The sequence below is a fragment of the Scyliorhinus torazame genome, chromosome 10 (genome assembly GCF_047496885.1).
Source record: "Scyliorhinus torazame isolate Kashiwa2021f chromosome 10, sScyTor2.1, whole genome shotgun sequence".
NCBI lineage: Eukaryota > Metazoa > Chordata > Chondrichthyes > Carcharhiniformes > Scyliorhinidae > Scyliorhinus > Scyliorhinus torazame.
The window spans coordinates 207,616,719-207,635,721 of record NC_092716.1 but is presented as its reverse complement, the minus strand read 5'-3'; the positions used below and the strand labels follow the sequence as shown (position 1 = coordinate 207,635,721).

The 19,003-nt window shown below is 48.1% G+C and overlaps 1 protein-coding gene across 4 annotated transcripts in view; it reads right to left on the bottom strand.

Annotated features, from left to right (window-relative positions):
* Positions 1-19,003, bottom strand: part of lsp1a (lymphocyte specific protein 1 a) — a 531,727-nt gene that overhangs the window by 251,899 nt on the left and 260,825 nt on the right. For 3 of the 4 annotated variants that reach the window (XM_072466316.1, XM_072466317.1, XM_072466315.1), the window contains exon 1: positions 5,935-6,331. The exons of the other annotated variant lie outside the window; for it this stretch is intronic. Coding sequence is in view for 1 of the 3 variants with exons in the window: in XM_072466315.1 (XP_072322416.1) it covers positions 5,935-5,993 (59 nt within the window). In the remaining 2 variants the exon portion in view is untranslated. Of the gene's footprint in view, positions 1-5,934; positions 6,332-19,003 lie in introns of those variants that run through there. 4 annotated transcript variants of the gene reach the window in all.

The window sequence follows — 19,003 nt, the reverse complement described above, 5'->3', positions numbered from 1 at the left end:
GCTCTGCTCGGGACTTGTTAGTCTTCTGGTACAAAGGTCTGTCCATGACCAGGTGTGGCAGACTGTCTCATTCCAATAGGTCCAGGGCTATGTGCTGAGGTCCTTGAAAAAGCTTGGGGCAGCTGCCCCAAAAGATACAATGGGGAAATGACACAGTGTGAGGCCCGCCAATCTTAGTACACTGAGAGGCTGGAACCCTCATTAATACACACGTACACAGTGTGACCAAGTGTACACCAGACATGTACATCTCAGTAGATATTGTCTCTTGATAGTAAATTTGTATCTCCTGTTGGGGTGCTATTCAGTAAATCTGTGCCTATTCGGAGGTTTCTTCATAAGGTTAGAATGCAAGCTAAGGTTATGTCGAGTTTTTTCCCCACCTTGATTCCAAGGTTATGAGATCCTGGACCAGCCCCCAACATTTGTTCAGATACCAGACAACAACCCCAAACACTTTTTTTTTAAATGTGTAAAACTGTGAGGAAAGGATACTTCACCCCGGGAGTGATAATTTCACCCCGGGAGTGATAACTCTGACCAATAGGTATTTTTTATGTTAAAACAAATTTAATGTAAATGCAGCATTAACCACATCAAAGAAAATAGCTTCACAATTACCAGTTAAACAGTTCTTAAACACAAGGAAAAACTTAAACATTACACCTTCGCTGAAATATTCCACCCAAGCAACCCCAATACAGTTCAACTGCAACTTTAAGTTAACAGAACAGGTTTACTTGCTTATCTGTGTAGAGACGTTTTGGAGAGAGAGAGCCTGTCAGGAGCAACCTGAAAATCTGTCTGTCTTGTCACAAGCTTCTGCTCAACCTGACAGCATTTGGCAAAGCTGCAATTCAACTTAACTGCTAGCAGACTACAAAACTACAGACAGACCTGGCTCTTCCCTTAATCACATCATCTATATCCCACTATGATGTTCCAACCCCTGCTTAGCTAGGATTATAACCCCTCAAGTTATCTATTCTTCAGGGAATCTCAAGCAATCATAACAATGTTGCATTATGCATCTCTCTGTAAACAAGTAAGGGTTGGAAACAATCATGAACTCGCAGCTCCTAATTACAGCTTTAGCAGACATAACAGTCTGGATAGCGTAACCTAGCTTCTTTATTAATATTACTGCAACAAATATATACCTTAACTCAAGCTTTTTAAAACCTTACCGGAACGGATATTAAATACACTACATGTACCAATTTCTTTCATTCATCACAATAAACACAGGGAAAAATCAGGGTTGGATAAAAAGCAAAATACTGCAGATGCTGACGATCAAAAATGAAACCAAATTGCTGGAAAAGCACAGCAGGTTGGGCAGCAACTGTCGAGCGAGAAACAAGAGTTAACATTCCAAGTCCAATGTGACTCTTTGTTGGAAGAAGTCATATTGAACTTAACAATCCCACTAGACACACTGTGTTTTTCCAGTACCTTCTGTATTTATTACCAAAGATCAGTTGGACCCATTTCCATGCTGCAGACACAATGGGTGGAGATTTCTGGCCATTGCCGCTGGTGGGGTTGTCCGGTCCCACTGGCGATGGGCAGCGGCGTGACTGGAAGATCCCACCATCAGCTAATGCCATACCGCTTCTACAAAACACCCTATGTAGATTTACCTCACGTGCAGAAGCTTTCTCAAGGTGCCTTAAAAAAGATAAAGAAATATTTTCCCCTTTCATCTTTACAATGTGCTCACTTTACCAGGTTTGGATTCCATGGATATTCACTGGTACCCTACTGGCTTAACGGAGTTGGATGGACTGTTGGTTTCTGATGCAGCATGAGTCCAGCAGCATAGATTAAATTCCCGTGCAGGTTGAAGATATTCATGAAGGCCCACCTTCTCATCCTTGCCCCTCGCCTGAGGTGTGGTGATCCTCAGGTTAAAATCACCACCAATCAGCTCTCTCCCTCAAAAGAGGAAAGCAGCCTATGGTCACCTGGGACTGTGGCTACTTTATTTTAGCCATATAATGACTCTTCGCCCAAGGGAATGAGAAGCAAATGGGCTCGATCTTCCGGCCATGCTGCGCTGGAAAAGCATCTCGCTGCAGTGCAACGTGGCTGGTGAAAGCCGGGAGGCCTCGCTCCCGGGATCACGAGGCTCGCAAACGCCTCGCGAGATTCAATGCAATCTCGTGAGACGTTGCAAGGGGAATCCCGCCCACAATGGCCAGGATCACTTTTTGGCAAATCTGCATTTAGAGTGAGGCAGCTCGCCTTTCTCAAATGTGCAGATTTCCAAGGTACCTGAGGCTTTGGGATTCAATCCCTTCACCTCGGAGACCTCGGACGAGTGCCAATTGGTGCTGGTCTCCATAACAGGGAACCAGATGGAATGATACTCGTGGGGGTCTCCAAGGGGGTTGGAAGCTCCGAGCTGCATGCCCTTTGGGCAGGGTGGTGCCCTGGCACTGCTGGTGCCACCTGGGCAAACTGGCTGTGCCAGCATGGCACCCTGGAAGTGCCACCTGATGCCATTCTGGCACTCCCTAGATGCCCAGGTGACATTGCCAGCTGGAAGGGGCACTGCCATGGTTCCAGGTTGGCATTGCCAATCCTTGCATTTTTTTCATGTGTGCAATCAGGCTGGGGTGGCCCACCTTGGCTGTTGGGGAGTGTGAGGGGTGGGGGGCTTGTGGGCCTCGGAGATCAGGATGCCATTTAAAAATGGCGACCTGATCTCTCGGTATAATGGGGAGTTCCAGCGAGCAGCACCCCCCCAGTGTAAAAAACAGGGTTATGTGCGGCTTTGGCTGCGCGTTTCCCAATTATTCCCCTGATTAAGCTCGAGTAGCGTTGAATAGCCATGTGTTTCTCGGCATTAAGAGTGCCTGGAAACACGCAGCTAAACATGTTCGAAAGTTCCCTTTTGGGAAGATTGTGCCCAGTTTTTTTTTCATTAGGGATCATTATGTGGAGTAGAATTCCCTCTTCACCAGGCTGCTTCATACAGACTTCCCAACAGGAGTCACTGGATTGTAGTCAGGAATGGGAAATCAGACTTATTTCCTTTTCCCTTTCTAGCTCAGAGTGCCACACTGTAACCAATTGTGAGAGGAGATTTAATTAATTTTGTATACATCAGGGATCAGACTTTAAAACATTATTGTCTCAGGTCCATAGTAGCCTGCAAGCAGCAACAGAAACTACCCTTGTAATGTTGAGCCGGTTTGTCTAGATCTCACAGAATGATACATTGGCTAGGCACAAAAATGTTACTGATTTTTTAACTTTTCTGATACATTCCTAAGTTTAATACCACCCTTCCTAAGTTTAATACCACCCTTCCTAAGTTTAATACCACCCTTCCTAAGTTTAATACCACCCTGTAGACAGCACAAAAATGTTACTGATTTCTTCAACTTTTCTACACCACCCTTCCTAAATTTAATACCACCCTGTAGACTTTTCATTCAAACCAGGCTAAGAGTCCTTGGCATTGATAAGGAATGCTAACAACATTCGTGTCGAAATTTCTTAAAAGCTGATTTACCAAAAAGGTTCTCATGCTGCAGATAGACTAAAATGTTTGGAACAGCTAAAATGTTTGGAACAGCAGAGTATCAGAGTCCTTTCAACAGTCGGAATCTGAAAAGGGTTGTTTATTTCAGGTCTTCTTTTATTGGATTGCTCTCCTGCAGTTTCCATAGGACAGTAATTACCATTTTCTTTTCCATTCATTATGCTGGAGCCCTTTGTCCTATTATCCCGATGAAGTCAGAAACTTCTAAAAATGCAATTAGCATTTATTTGATGCTGTGAAATAGCATTTGATGCCAACATGCCAAATACCACACTGAGGAAGTCAGTTTACACCTTTGTGAAACACCATGGGATGCCTCGCTATATGAAAAAGGTGCCACATAAATGCAGTGTGTTGCCATAATATGGTGATGAGAGTTCTCTCATGAAAGCCTAAAAAGAGTAACAGTTCATAAAACTGCTGAAATGTTTGGAGCCCAGGGTTTCATGATGGTGAAGGCGGTTAGTGGTAGGAATGAAACACTTCTCTTTTCTGCTACCCAGGAGTATCCATGAGGCATAATACAGAAAGGGTTAGATGCAAAGTTAAGCTTATTCTACTCTGCCTGGATAAACTGACTTAGTCCCAGTCACACAACAGCAGCCATACTGCAACAGTTGATTGTTCTCATCAGCTATGCATGAGGCATCTCAGAGTGACAGTGTGGTTAAGTGCCAAATTAGTTGGAATTATAAAGTCCTTTCCTCCAATCCACAAGCAGTCGAATTGGCACAATACATATTGTTCCATAAATTAGCCTTCTTTTACAAGGCTTGGTTAGGTGCAATCTATTGCTCCTTCTGTTCTGCTCAGTTCTACCCTGCCCAATATCAAGAGGGTACTCACTGTACCAATGTTCCACAGTTATCTTCTTCCTATACCAGGTGTAATTGTGGCATGATGTTGGTCATCATATACCACTTCAGAACACTTCAGAACAAATCAGAATGGAATTATGACCGATCCCATCACAAAAATAAATTGTAACTCCCAATTGTGGCTGAAGTCAAGATCAGTCATACAGCGTAGACCAGAGATCAAACCTGAAAGTGGCAAAGTACAGTGCTTGGTCCATTTATATACTGAAGCTGCTCAGGGAAAATAAGACTTAATTTGTAATCTGCATTTTCTCAATAACCCTGTTGGAGTGGCATCATAATAATCATCCTGAATCATCTTGAATCAATGTCGTTGCAAATCAAAAGCGTGAAACGTGCCAACAGCTAACACAAAGTGACAACCTTTAACATAAGAGGAGAAATTGTAACCATAGCCACACACAATTTAGTACCTCACCCCAACGCCTTGATTATATCGCTGCCTGTTAATCACTAGAAGTATCATTATGCTGCACAAGAACCACGCACACACACTTGCTTAGACTTCAGCTTCTCACTCCCTTCCAGGTATTCATTATGCTACACATAAATCATCTGTACTCCAGGGTTAGATTCCAGCCTGCAACTTGTTCCCAAGAATCAGCCAGGCACATTTTACAATCCAACCCCCCCCCCCCCCCCCCCCCCCCATTAATTTGATTCCATTATGGAACTCACCCCCAGGTATTCAGTATATATCACAAATCCAATTTTAAAAAATATCTAGTAATCCTTAGATGATTTTGGAGCAAGTAAATTGGAGAGTTAGTTAACTAATGCATATTCATTCAATATTCAGCATCCTCAGCAGACATATTTTATGTTTTTACGAAAAACTGGAAATGGTTGTAGCCAACACGATCACCGATTTTTATAATAAAAGGGCAGTGTTGTAGGAAAATTAAGTTTTCTTTTGCAGAGAGGGTGCCATCATTTTGGTCATGATGATTCCATGTGAGATCATGATGCATTTTAACAGCATCCAATCTGTAAGTTTGTAATCACGTATTCAAGCAAAAAGGTGATAGCCCTTAAAGACTGAATATTTTGAAAGCTGAAGTGATGGAGATCAATTCATCCGAGTGAATGTCCTGCACTTTAAAAAGCTCAATTGAAATAACCATGAGTTGAGTAGAGCCTTTGACTCACTTCACTATTCAGCTGCCAAGCAACAGGAACAGTCAAAAGCCTTGGAATCAGATAAAACCCCGTTGAAACATAATAGTTCCACGTATAAGTGTAAAAAAAACATACGCCAGTGGTTCTGTCGGATTCTCCAATATTGACAGTCCACTGTTTCTAAAGTAATTCTGAAATATGTACAAAGCCAAGCTCACAGAAGCAAATTAACCACAGTGCACATAATTGGATAACTCCTAAGTAAATAAAGGGAGCACTGATTTGCAATTTATTCCATATTAAATATAGATCTATAAAAACTCCATTCAGTTTTTTTTACAAGCAGAGGACGCAATGCTGCCCTCGGGCTTATTTTTCACTTACCGCAAGAGGTTTTTCAACCCCTCTCTACTGGATCCCCTCCTGAAGACTGCACTGGTCATGTCCTTTAGTGTAAATCATACAAATACAAAGGGGGAAGAGAAAAAACTTCTCCGCTAGTTCTTAGTTCAGGACTGGACGTGTCGCCTCTTGTCCTGAACCTCTGTGGCTTTAAATGTTCCGTGAAAGCTCCGCTGGTTGGCTGAGGTTTTCCTATTGGATTCCCCGTGCAAACTGTAGTGTTAATTCCTCCAGCTCTCCCTCTCTCTCTCTCTGTACAACCCCGCAAATCAGGCAGGCTCAGTCACTCCACACTCCCTCATGTTGCATGTGTTTCTCATTCAATACTGCTAACACAGATTGCATCGTTTCCCTCCCTTACCCAAATCCACACAGGCCATGTGACCTTCTTGAAGGCAAGGGAGAGAGAGAGAAAAAAACCCCGGCGATACCACATTCCACCTAATATTGGAGACAAAGAAAACCAGCTCCAATTTCACTCCCTCAAAACTGCCCTTCAGACACTGACTTGTGATCGCTTGCGTTTAGATCCATCAACTCAAATCCAGGGAGATGTTGAGAATTTATTTTATCAACAATTTGGTGTGATCTGGAATGCACTGTTGGGGAAGCGAATTCAACAGTAATATTTAAACGGGAGTTGGGTATGTAGACGTAAAGGAGACATGTTCAGGGCTGTGGTGTGAGACTGGGGGAATTGATTGATTGGATAGATCTTTCACAACCAGAGCAGATGGGGCAAATGGCCTCCTTTCTGTATTGTATACTTCCCTGGTTCTTGAGTGAGGTTTATTTTTGCTTTAAAATGCAACTTATGGTTAGCTATTTGGTCCTGACAAGAAACCAGGTACGTTTTTTTCTATATAGAGCTTGCATTATTTGGCTGGGGGAGAGTGACATCTGCTCCCATTTGCGCGACCCCACACAGTTTCCCTTACTCTAGTCGACCCGCACTCTGCTGTTGGGATAAAGGCCTCGACTTTTGCCAAGAAAAACATGGGGAGCTGGAGGATTTACGTCAATCGCACATGATCCGACTACAGAAGCACTAAATGGTTTTTTTAAAAAGCTCCTGCAGAGATTTAAGTATTTGAATGGATCTGTGATTTTTCGTTCTTCTCAAATAATAAATCTGACTTCTAGCAGTCCTGCGAAGTTGGCAACTTCGAAATTATGAGGAGAGAGGCTAGCGGACACCTCAGCTCTGTCAGATCGACTTGTTCCAGCTTTGCTCCTTTCAGAGAGCGACGCAAATTGTTGCCCACGTGCGGAGGTGCCAGAACCCTCTCTCCCCAGTAGCCCAACAGCACTGGATAGTATAGTTCCTATAGCGAAGTGACAACTATTCAAACATGAAAGATGAAGGTAATTCTTTGTTGCTGACATGTTGGATTAGTCCTCTAGGCAAACAAGGGGGCTGGGCTGGGGGTGGGGAAGGTGCTGATTTACGACGCATAATGAGGTTTTCCAGACCTCTTGACACCTTCCCAACCTGGGATGCCATTGCCCTCCCCCCATTCAAACTCTCTGCCCTGACTTCTGCAGTAAGGATAACAAGAGTTCATTAGATTTCGGCTCCTCTGAATGGGGGAGGTGTGTTTGTGAGCCAGGCAACTGCAAGGGTCACCAATCGACCAGGCGAGCGCCTGTCTCCGCACAGTCAGAACGCAAGAGCTTATCAGTGTGCAGGATCGCTGGGTCAGACCAGGCGTAACTGGAGTCCTATTTCTCTCGTTTGCTCCATGCCTTGCAGACTTACCTTGTTTTTGTAGATTTAAAAAAAAAAGTATTCATTATTTTAAAATTACGCCCTTGGAGGACAAGTGAGTCAGAGCAGGGAATTCTTTCAATTTCTTTGAAAAACAGTAATATCGATCGCTGGCCCCGAATGTAAATAGATTCAACACAAATTCCGCCAAAAGGGGATTTTGTTTTCACCCTATTTATTTCGCTCCTGGTTTCCTGGTTCAACATAGTTCTTCAGGAAACTTTATGTCAAGTGTCCTAATCTGTCAGTTTCACGGTGAAATTATTCCTCCCCTTTAGGGAAACTAAGCAGAGAGGAGATGGCACCACTGCCAAAACCCCAGCCACCCACATTTAGAATCATAGAATCCCCACAGTGCAGAAGGCCATTTCCCATACGGTTCAATTCCCATACCAGCCTCCCCGAACAGGCGCCGGAATGTGGCGACTAGGGGCTTTTCACAGTAACTTCATTTGAAGCCTACTTGTGACAATGAGCAATTTTCATTTAAGACCATAAGACATAGGAGCGGAAGTAAGGCCATTCGGCCCATCGAGTCCACTCCACCATTCAATCATGGCTGATTTCAACTCCATTTACCCGCTCACTCTCCATAGCCCTTAATTCCTCGAGAAATCAAGAATTTATCAACTTCTGTCTTAAAGACACTCAACGTCCTGGCCTCCACCGCCCTCTGTGGCAATGAATTCCATAGACCCACCACTCTCTGGCTGAAGAAATTTCTCCTCATCTCTGTTCTAAAGTGACTCCCTTTTATTCTAAGGCTGTGCCCCCGGGTCCTAGTCTCCCCTGCTAATGGAAACAACTTCCCTACATCCACCCTATCTAAGCCATTCATTATCTTGTAAGTTTCTATTAGATCTCCCCTCAACCTCCTAAACTCCAATGAATATAATCCCAGGATCCTCAGACGTTCATCGTATGTTAGGCCTACCATTCCTGGGATCATCCGTGTGAATCTCCGCTGGACCCGCTCCAGTGCCAGTATGTCCTTCCTGAGGTGTGGGGCCCAAAATTGCTCACAGTATTCTAAATGGGGCCTAACTAATGCTTTATAAAGCTTCAGAAGTACATCCCTGCTTTTATATTCCAAGCCTCTTGAGATGAATGACAACATTGCATTTGCTTTCTTAGTTACGGACTCAACCTGCAAGTTTAACTTTAGAGAATCCTGGACTAGGACTCCCAAGTCCCTTTGCACTTCAGCATTATGAATTTTGTCACCGTTTAGAAAATAGTCCATGCCTCTATTCTTTTTTCCAAAATGCAAGACCTCGCACTTGCCCACGTTGAATTTCATCAGCCATTTCTTGGACCACTCTCCTAAACTGTCTAAATCTTTCTGCAGCCTCCCCACCTCCTCCATACTACCTGCCCCTCCACCTATCTTTGTATCATCGGCAAACTTAGCCAGAATGCCCCCAGTCCCGTCATCTAGATCGTTAATATATAAAGAGAACAGCTGTGGCCCCAACACTGAACCCTGCGGGACACCACTCGTCACCGGTTGCCATTCCGAAAAAGAACCTTTTATCCCAACTCTCTGCCTTCTGCCTGACAGCCAATCGTCAATCCATGTAAGTACCTTGCCTCAAATGCCATGGGCCCTTATTTTACTCAGCAGTCTCCCGTGAGGCACCTTATCAAAGGCCTTTTGGAAGTCAAGATAGATAACATCCATTGGCTCTACTTGGTCTAACCTATTTGTTATCTCTTCAAAGAACTCTAACAGGTTTGTCAGGCACGACCTTCCCTTACTAAATCCATGCTGACTTGTCCTAATCCGACCCTGCACTTCTAAGAATTTAGAAATCTCATCCTTAACAATGGATTCTAGAATCTTGCCAACAACCGAGGTTAGGCTAATTGGCCTATAATTTTCCATCTTTTTCCTTGTTCCCTTCTTGAACAGGGGGGTTACAACAGCGATTTTCCAATCCTCTGGGACTATCCCTGACTCCAGTGACTTTTGAAAGAACATAACTAATGCCTCCGACTTCCGGGTGCGGCTATGCAGAGCTAGGTCGCATATTCGGCAGCTCCCGCTTGGAACGGACTTTTGGGCTCTTTTACAGGTCCCCCACGGCATTTGTTTGACATTTCCCGGTGTGGGAAGAGGACTGCAGCATTCCCCTGACAGTGTCCCCCAGGAGTGTTGTGTCTTTTGGCTACCAGACCCGGCAGAAACAGTAAAAGATTTGGCTTGAGCTGCAGCAATAGACAAAAGCCTCTTCCAGCATGCAGGCGGGGGAAGGGCAAGCTTAAAGCTGCAATCTGACTTGACTCTATCAAAGGTGAATTCTAGCAGCAGAGGGAACAACTGTGAAAAGATCTACCAAGGCCATTGAAGAAGCAGGGACGAGGCTTCCGGTGGCGGCCATGGAGGAGTAGGTCGCGCATTCGGCAGCTCACGTCTGGAACCGACTCTCAGACCTTTTTCAGGAGTTTCCATAGACTTTTGGGGGCAGACTGGTGAAGCAAACACTGCCAAAAGGATTCCCTCTCGACTTCCGGTTGCGGCTATGCGGAGCTAAGCCGCTCGATTCGGCAGCTCCCGCTACCACGGACTTTCGGGCTCATCAGAGGAGCCCCGATGGAACTTTTTTTTTTTTTTTTGACGCAACCCATGGGGAAGGGAAGAGAGAGGTCCCCCTCCAACTTCTATGAAACGGACTAGAAGTGTAACGGCCAAAGGAGCGGTACTGGAGCAACGGGAGAAGCGAGGGAAAGAAAACAAATGGCGGCGGCCTGGGACAAAGGGGAGCTGCAGGAGTTCATCAAGCGCTGCTTCGAGGAGCAGCACGAGGAGATGCGCAAAGAGATGTTGGCGCCTATGCTTTCGGCAATTGAAGGACTCGGGATCACGCAGAAGGCCCACGAAGCTAAGATCCAGGAGGTACAGAAAAGAGTCAGTCAGAACGAGGATCAGCTCGTGGGCCTGGCGGTGAGAGTGGAGCAGAACGAGGCGCTACACAAGAGGTGGGCGGGAAGACTCGAAGACCTGGAGAACAGGTCGAGGAGAATGAATCTGCGAATCCTGGGTGTCCCTGAGGGAGTGGAGGGGGCTGATGCCGGGGCATACGCGAGCACGATGCTCGAGGAGATGATGGGCACAAAGGCCCCTTCAAGGCCGCTGGAGTTGGACGGGGCACATCGGGTGCTGGTGAAGAAGCCCCAGGCAAATGAGCCGCCAAGGGCGATGGTGGTGAGGTTCCACCGGTTCACGGACAGAGAGTGGGTCCTGAGATGGGCCAAGAAGGAGCGGAGCAGTAAGTGGGACAATGCAGAGATCCGAATATACCCGGACTGGAGCACGGAGGTTGCAAAGCGGAGAGCGGGTTTCAACCGGGCCAAAGCGGCGTTGTACCGGAAAGAAGTGAAATTCGGAATGCTGCAGCCAGCGCGACTGTGGGTCACATACAAGGGCCAACACTATTACTTCGAAATGCCTGAAGAGGCGTGGACCTTTGTACAAGCCGAAAAGTTGGACTCTAACTGAGGGTTTGTGAGGGTGGGGGGGATGTTTGAGGTTTGATGTGTGATGGTTGTTGTATATAGGGGGTCAATCACGCGCAGGAAATGTTACATGGGCTGGGGGAGAGAGACAAGGCCGCGACAGGAGCTGCGCCAGAGGGGGCGGAGCGGGCTTTGGAAAGCGCGGGGTGTTTTCCCACGCGCGGGAAGAAAGGCGGGAAGGGGAACGAAGGAATGCATATGGATTGGGAGACTCCCACGCGGGAAGGTCAATGGGACGGCGGGGGAAGCCGGGGTCAGCAGGCATCAGCTGACTTACGGGAGTGACATGGGGGGAGCAAAAAAGCTAGACAGGGGTCTAGCGGGGGGGAGGGGAGGGGGGGGAAGGGGGGGGGGAAATAGGGTTGATGTTGCACTGGCCGAAAGGGAATGGGACACAGAAGAGGTGGTCGGGACGGGGGTCCCCCCCCTGGGGGACTGGAGGGTGAGGGAGGCGTGGGCACGGGACTGGCCCAGAAAAGGAGATGGCTAGTCGGCGGGGCGTGGGGGGGGGGGGGGGTGAGAGCCCCTCCAATCCGGCTGATAACGTGGAATGTGAGGGGCCTGAATGGGCCGGTGAAGAGGGCTCGAGTGTTCGCGCACTTAAAGGGACTGAAGGCGGACGTGGCCATGCTCCAAGAGACACTTCTGAAGGTGGCGGACCAGGTCAGGTTAAGAAAGGGATGTGTAGGACAGGTATTCCACTCGGGACTGGACGCGAAGAATAGAGGGGTGGCAATATTGGTGGGAAAGCGGGTGTCATTTGAGGCCAAGACCATTGTAGCGGACAATGGAGGGCGATATGTAATGGTGAGCGGTAGGCTGCAAGGGATGTGGGTGATGTTGGTAAACGTATACGCCCCGAACTGGGATGATGCAGGATTCATGAAGCGCATGTTGGGGCGCATTCCAGACCTGGAGATAGGAGGTCTGATAATGGGCGGGGACTTCAATACAGTGTTGGATCCAGCACTGGACCGCTCCAAATCAAGGACTGGAAAGAGGCCGGCGGCGGCCAAGGTACTTAGGGGGTTTATGGATCAGATGGGGGGAGTGGACCCATGGCGGTTTTCAGGCCAGGGAATTTTCTTTCTTCTTCCATGTACACAAAGCCTACTCCCGGATAGATTTCTTTGTTCTGGGTAGGGCGCTCATCCCGAGGGTGGAGGGGATGGAGTATTCGGCTATAGCCATTTCGGACCATGCCCCGCACTGGGTGGAACTGTAGCTGGGAGAGGAGAGGGACCAACGCCCGTTGTGGCGGCTGGATGTGGGACTGCTGGCGGACGAGGTGGTGTGTGGAAAGGTGAGGGGGTGTATCGAAAGGTACTTGGAGGCCAACGACAACGGGGAGGTGCGGGTGGGGGTGGTATGGGAGGCATTGAAGGCAGTGATCAGGGGCGAGCTAATTTCCATTAGGGCTCATAGGGAGAAGACAGAGGGTATGGAAAGGGAGAGGTTAGTGGGGGAGATTTTGAGAGTGGACAGGAGATACGCAGAGGCCCTGGAGGAAAGATTACTTGGGGAAAGACGACGGCTCCAGACGGAGTTTGATCTGTTGACCACGGGGAAGGCTGAGGCACAGTGGAGGAAAGCGCAGGGGGCGACCTACGAGTATGGGGAAAAGGCTAGTCGGATGCTGGCACACCAGCTCCGTAAGAGGATGGCAGCGAGGGAAATAGGGGGAGTCAAAGATGGAAGGGGAGCCACGGTTCGGAGTGCAACAAAAATAAACGAGGTATTCAAGGCCTTTTATGAAGAGCTGTACAGATCCCAGCCCCCAGCGGGGGAAGAGGGGATGAGACGATTCCTAATTCAGCTGTGATTCCCGAGGGTGGAGGAGCAAGAGGTGGCTGGTTTGGGGGCACCAATTGGGTTGGAGGAGCTGAGCAAGGGTTTGGGGAGCTTGCAGGCGGGGAAGGCCCCGGGACCGGATGGATCCCGGTGGAGTTCTCCAGGAAGTACGCAGACCTGTTGGCCCCGCTACTGGTGAGGACCTTTAATGAGGCAAGAGAGGAGGGGACCCTGCCCCCGACAATGTCGGAAGCGACAATTTCTTTGATCCTAAAGCGGGACAAGGACCCACTGCAATGTGGATCGTACAGGCCGATCTCGCTCCTCAATGTGGATGCAAAGTTGCTGGCAAAAGTGCTGGCCACGAGGATCGAGGACTGTGTCCCGGGGGTAATCCATGAGGACCAGACGGGATTTGCAAAGGGCAGGCAACTAAACACCAATGTGCGGCGGCTCTTAAACGTGATAATGATGCCATCGGAGGAGGGAGAGGCAGAGATAGTGGCAGCTATGGATGCGGAGAAGGCCTTTGACCGAGTAGAGTGGGAGTACCTTTGGGAGGTGCTGCGTAGGTTTGGGTTCGGGGTAAGGTTTATCAATTGGGTTAAGCTCCTTTACAGAGCCCTGATGGCGAGTGTAGTGACGAACCGGCTTAGGTCGGAGTACTTTCGACTGTACCGAGGGACGAGGCAGGGGTGCCCCCTGTCCCCCCTGTTGTTCGCATTGGCGATCGAACCATTGGCCATGTCATTGAGAGAGTCTAATAAATGGAGGGGGGTGGTCCGAGGGGGAGAAGAGCATCGGGTGTCGCTATATGCGGATGACCTGTTGCTGTACGTGGTGGATCCAATGGAGGGGATGGTAGAGGTCATGCAGACTCCAAGGGAGTTTGGGGAGTTTTCGGGCTATAAGCTCAATGTAGGGAAGAGTGAGCTCTTTGTATTACAGGCGGGGGACCAAGAAAGAGGGAAAGGGGACCTACCGCTGAGGAGGGCGGAGGAGAGCTTTCGGTATCTGGGGATCCAGATAGCCAGGAGTTGGGGGACCTGACATAAACTGAATCTGACGAGGTTGGTGGAGCAAATGGAGGAGGATTTCAAAAGATGGGACATGTTACCGCTCTCGCTGGCGGGTGGAGTGCAGTCGGTCAAAATGGTCGTCCTTCCGAGGTTTCTGTTTGTGTTTCAGTGCCTTCCCATCGTGATCACTAAGGCCTTTTTTAAGAGAGTAGGCAGGAGTATTATGGGGTTTGTGTGGGCGAATAAGACCCCGAGAGTAAGGAGATGGTTCCTGGAACGCAGTAGGGACCGAGGAGGGTTGGCGCTGCCAAACCTGGGGAGCTACTACTGGGCAGCAAATGTGGCGATGATCCGCAAGTGGGTTATGGAGGGAGAGGGGGCGGCATGGAAGAGGATGGAGATGGCGTCCTGTAAAGGAACAAGCCTGGGGGCGTTGGTGATGGCACCGCTGCCACTCTGGCCGACAAAATATACCACAAGCCCGGTGGTGGCGGCAACGCTAAGGATCTGGAGCCAGTGGAGATGGCACCGGGGTGCAATGGGAGCATCGGTGTGGTCCCCGATCAGGGGTAACCACCGGTTTGTCCCGGGGAAGATGGACGGGGGCTTCCAGAGCTGGCATCGGGCGGGGATTGGAAGAATGGGGGACCTGTTCATCGACGGGACGTTTGCGAGCCTAGGGGCACTGGAGGAGAAGTTCGAGTTACCCCCGGGAAATGCCTTTAGATATCTGCAGGTGAGGGCTTTTGTGAGGCGACAGGTCAGGGAATTCCCGTTGCTCCCGGCACAAGAAGTTCAAGATAGGGTGATCTCGGGTGTATGGGTCGGGGAGGGCAAGGTGTCGGAAATACACCAGGAGTTGAAAGAAGAGGGGGAAGCGCTGGTAGAAGAGTTGAAGGGTAAATGGGAGGAGGAGCTGGGGGAGGAGATCGAGGAAGGTTTGTGGGCTGATGCTCTAGGTAGGGTTAATTCCTCCTCCTCGTGTGCCAGGCTCAGCCTGATACAATTTAAGGTGGTCCACAGAGCGCACTTGACGGGGGCGAGGTTGAGTAGGTTCTTTGGGGTAGAGGACAGATGAGGAAGGTGCTCAGGGAGCCTGGCGAACCATGTCCATATGTTTTGGTCATGCCCGGCACTGGAGGGGTTCTGGAGAGGAGTGGCGGGAGCAATATCTCAGGTGGTGAAAGTCCAGGTCAAGCCAAACTGGGGGCTAGCAATATTTGGAGTAGTGGACAAACCGGGAGTGCAGGAGGCGAAAGAGGCCGGCATTCTGACCTTTGCGTCCCTAGTAGCCCGGCGAAGGATCTTGCTAATGTGGAAGGAGGCGAAGCCCCCCAGCCTGGAGGCCTGGATAAATGATATGGCTGGTTTCATAAAGTTGGAGAGGATTAAGTTCGCCTTGAGAGGGTCTGCGCAGGGGTTCTACAGGCGGTGGCAACCGTTCATAGACTATCTCGCGGAGCGTTAGAGGAAGGTCGGTCAGCAGCAGCAACCTTGGGGGGTGGGGTGGAGGGGACGTCCTGGGAGGGGGGGAGGGGGGACTGCCTGGGAGGGTGGATGAGCAAGAGATAACATGAAGGGTTGGGGAAACTGGCAGGTACGGGTGAGGGCCAGTGTACAAAGCTGTGTAAATATATCATTTTGCCATGTATATTTCTTGCTCTGCGCGATTTCTCGTTTTTGTTTTACGAGGTGGGGGGGGGGGGGGGGTTATTGTTTGTAAGGGAGAGAAATTGTGTAAAAAAACTTTCATAAATATATATATTTTTTAAAAATAACTAACACCTCCACTATTTCTTCAGCTATCTCCTTTAGAACTCTAGGATGTAGCCCATCTGGGCCCAGAGATTTATCAATTTTTAGACCTCTTAGTTTCTCTAGCACTTTCTCCTTTGTGATGGCTACCATATTCAACTGTGCCCCCTGACTCTCCGGAATTGTTGGGATATTACTCATGTCTTCTACTGTGAAGACTGATGCAAAGTACTTATTTAGTTCCTCAGCTATTTCCTTGTCTCCCATCACTAGATTATCAGCGTCAATTTGGAGCGGCCCAATGTCAACTTTTGCCTCCCGTTTGTTTTTAATGTATTTAAAGAAACTTTTACTATCATTCCTAATGTTACTGGCTAGCCAACCTTCATAATTGATCCTCTCTTTCCTTATTTCTCTCTTTGTTATCCTCTGTTTGTTTTTGTAGCCTTCCCAATCTTCTGACTTCCCACTACTCTTTGCCACATTATAGGCTTTCTCTTTTGCTTTGATGCATTCCCTAACTTCCTTTGTCAGCCATGGCTGCCTAATCCCCCCTCTGATAACCTTTCTTTTCTTTGGGATGAACCTCTGTACTGTGTCCTCAATTACTCCCAGAAACTCCTGCCATTGCTGTTCTACTGTCTTTCCCACTAGGCTCTGCTCCCAGTCGATTTTCGTCAGTTGCTCCTTCATGCCCCTGTAGTTACCTTTATTTAACTGTAACACGTTTACATCTGATTCTACCTTCTTTCTTTCAAATTGGAGATTGAATTCGACCATATTATGATCACTGCCTCCAAAGTGCTCCCTTACTTTAAGATCTTTAATCAAGTCTGGCTCATTACATAACACTAAGTCCAGAATGGCCTGTTCCCTCGTGGGCTCCATCATAAGCTGTTCCAAAAAGCCCTCCTGTAAACATTCAATGAATTCCCTTTCCTTGGGTCCACTAGCAGCATTATTTACCCAGTCCACCTGCATATTGAAGTCCCCCATGATCACTGTGACCTTGCCTTTCTGACATGCACTTTCTATTTCGTGGTGCATTTTGTGCCCCCGGTCCTGACCACTGTTAGGAGGCCTGTACATAACTCCCATTATGATTTTTTTGCCTTTGTGGTTCCTCAACTCTACCCACACAGACTCCACATCATCTGACCCTATGTCGTTTAGTGCTATTGATTTAATTTCATTCCTAATTAACAAGGCAACCCCGCCCCCTCTGCCCACCTCTCTGTCTTTTCGATAGGTTGTGAATCCCTGTATGTTTAAATGCCAGTCCTGAACCCCCTGCAACCATGTCTCTGTGCTGCCTACCACATCATACCTGCCAGTCACAATCTGGGCCACAAGCTCATCTACCTTGTTCCGTACACTGCGCGCATTTAAATATAGCACCTTTAATTCTCTATTGACCGTCCCTTTTTATTTTCTTAGTGTGGTGGACCTTGGTTTACTGAGCCTTTCCATACACTGTGTCATATTTTGTGGGATGCGGACTATCGTAACCTCTCCTGAGTTTTGTCTTTTTGTGCTTTTTTGTATTCCTAAGCAGCTACGCTTCCCACTGATTACTTCACCTCTTGGTTCCCTGATTTTCCCTTCCCCTCCAATCTTGATCAATTAGGCCAGTGGGCCGACGAATGGCAGATGGAGTTTAATTTAGATAAATGTGAGGTGATGCATTTTGGCAGATTGAATCAGGCCAGGACCTACTCAGTTAATGGTATGGCATTGGGGAGAGTTATAGAACAAAGAGACCTAGGAGTACAGATTCATAGCTCCTTGAAGGTGGAGTCGCAGGTGGACAGGGTGGTGAAGAAGGCATTCGGCATGCTTGGTTTCATTGGTCAGAACATTGAATACAGGAGTTGGGACGTCTTGTTGAAGTTGTACAAGACATTGGTACGGCCACACTTGGAATACTGTGTGCAGTTCTGGTCACTATATTATAGAAAGGATATTATTAAACTAGAGAGAGTGCAGAAAAGATTTACTAGGATGTTGCCGGGACTTGATGGTTTGAGTTATAAGGAGAGGTTGGATAGACTGGGACTTTTTTCCCTGGAGCGTAGGAGGCTTAGGGGTGATCTTATAGAGGTCTATAAAATAATGAGGGGCATAGATAAGGTAGATAGTCAACATCTTTTCCCAAAGGTAGGGGAGTCTAAAACTAGAGGGCATAGGTTTAAGGTGAGAGGGGAGAGATTCAGAAGGGCCCAGAGAGGCAATTTCTTCACTCAGAGGGTAGTGAGTGTCTGGAATGGGCTGCCAGAGGTAGTAGTAGAGGCGGGTACAATTGTGTCTTTTAAAAAACATTTAGATAGTTACATGGGTAAGGTGGGTATAGAGGGTTATGGGCCAAGTGCGGGCAACTGGGACTAGCTTAATGGTAAAAACTGGGCGGCATGGACTGGTTGGGCCGAAGGGCCTGTTTCCATGCTGTAAACTTCTATGATTCTATGATTCTATGATTTAGTTTAAAGTCCTATTGACCACCCTCTTTACTCTTTTCGCCAGAACACTGGTCCCAGCTCGGTTCAGGTGGAGACCATCCCAACGGTATAGGTCCCCCCTGTCCCAAAACTGATGCCAGTGTCCCATGAAAAGGAACCCCTCTTTCCCACAACACTCTTTCATTTCATTTCATTTGGCCCATCGAGTCTGCACCGACCCTCTGAAAGAGCGCTCTACCTAGGCCCACTCCCCTGCCCTATCCCCGTAGCCCCACCTAATCTTTGGAGACTAAGGGGTAATTTAGAATGGCCAATCCTCCTAACCTGCAGATATTTGGGAGGAAACCAGAGCACCTGGAGGAAATCTACACAGACACGGGGAGAACATGCAAACACCACACAGCCACCAAGGTCGGAATCTAACCCGGGTCTGTAGTGCTGAGAGGTAGCAGTACTACCACTGTGCCACCGTGCTCTGTTCTGAAGTCTTATGTTGAATAGCTGGTATGGAAGTGAGAATGATTCCTGCTGGGGAGGAGTTGGACGGCTGACCACGTGCGATCTTGCGCTGTTCACCTCATTAAATCTGCATCCGTACAGAGCATGGGAAATCTGATGGTGGGGAAGGGCAATAAGCCGCCCTCCCTGCAGTTACCTCATGGGGTAGAAGGCACAGATATATATTTAAAGGGTGCCCAGACATTAATTCACTCACCGCAAGTTAGGAACATTAGCCTGTCTCCCTT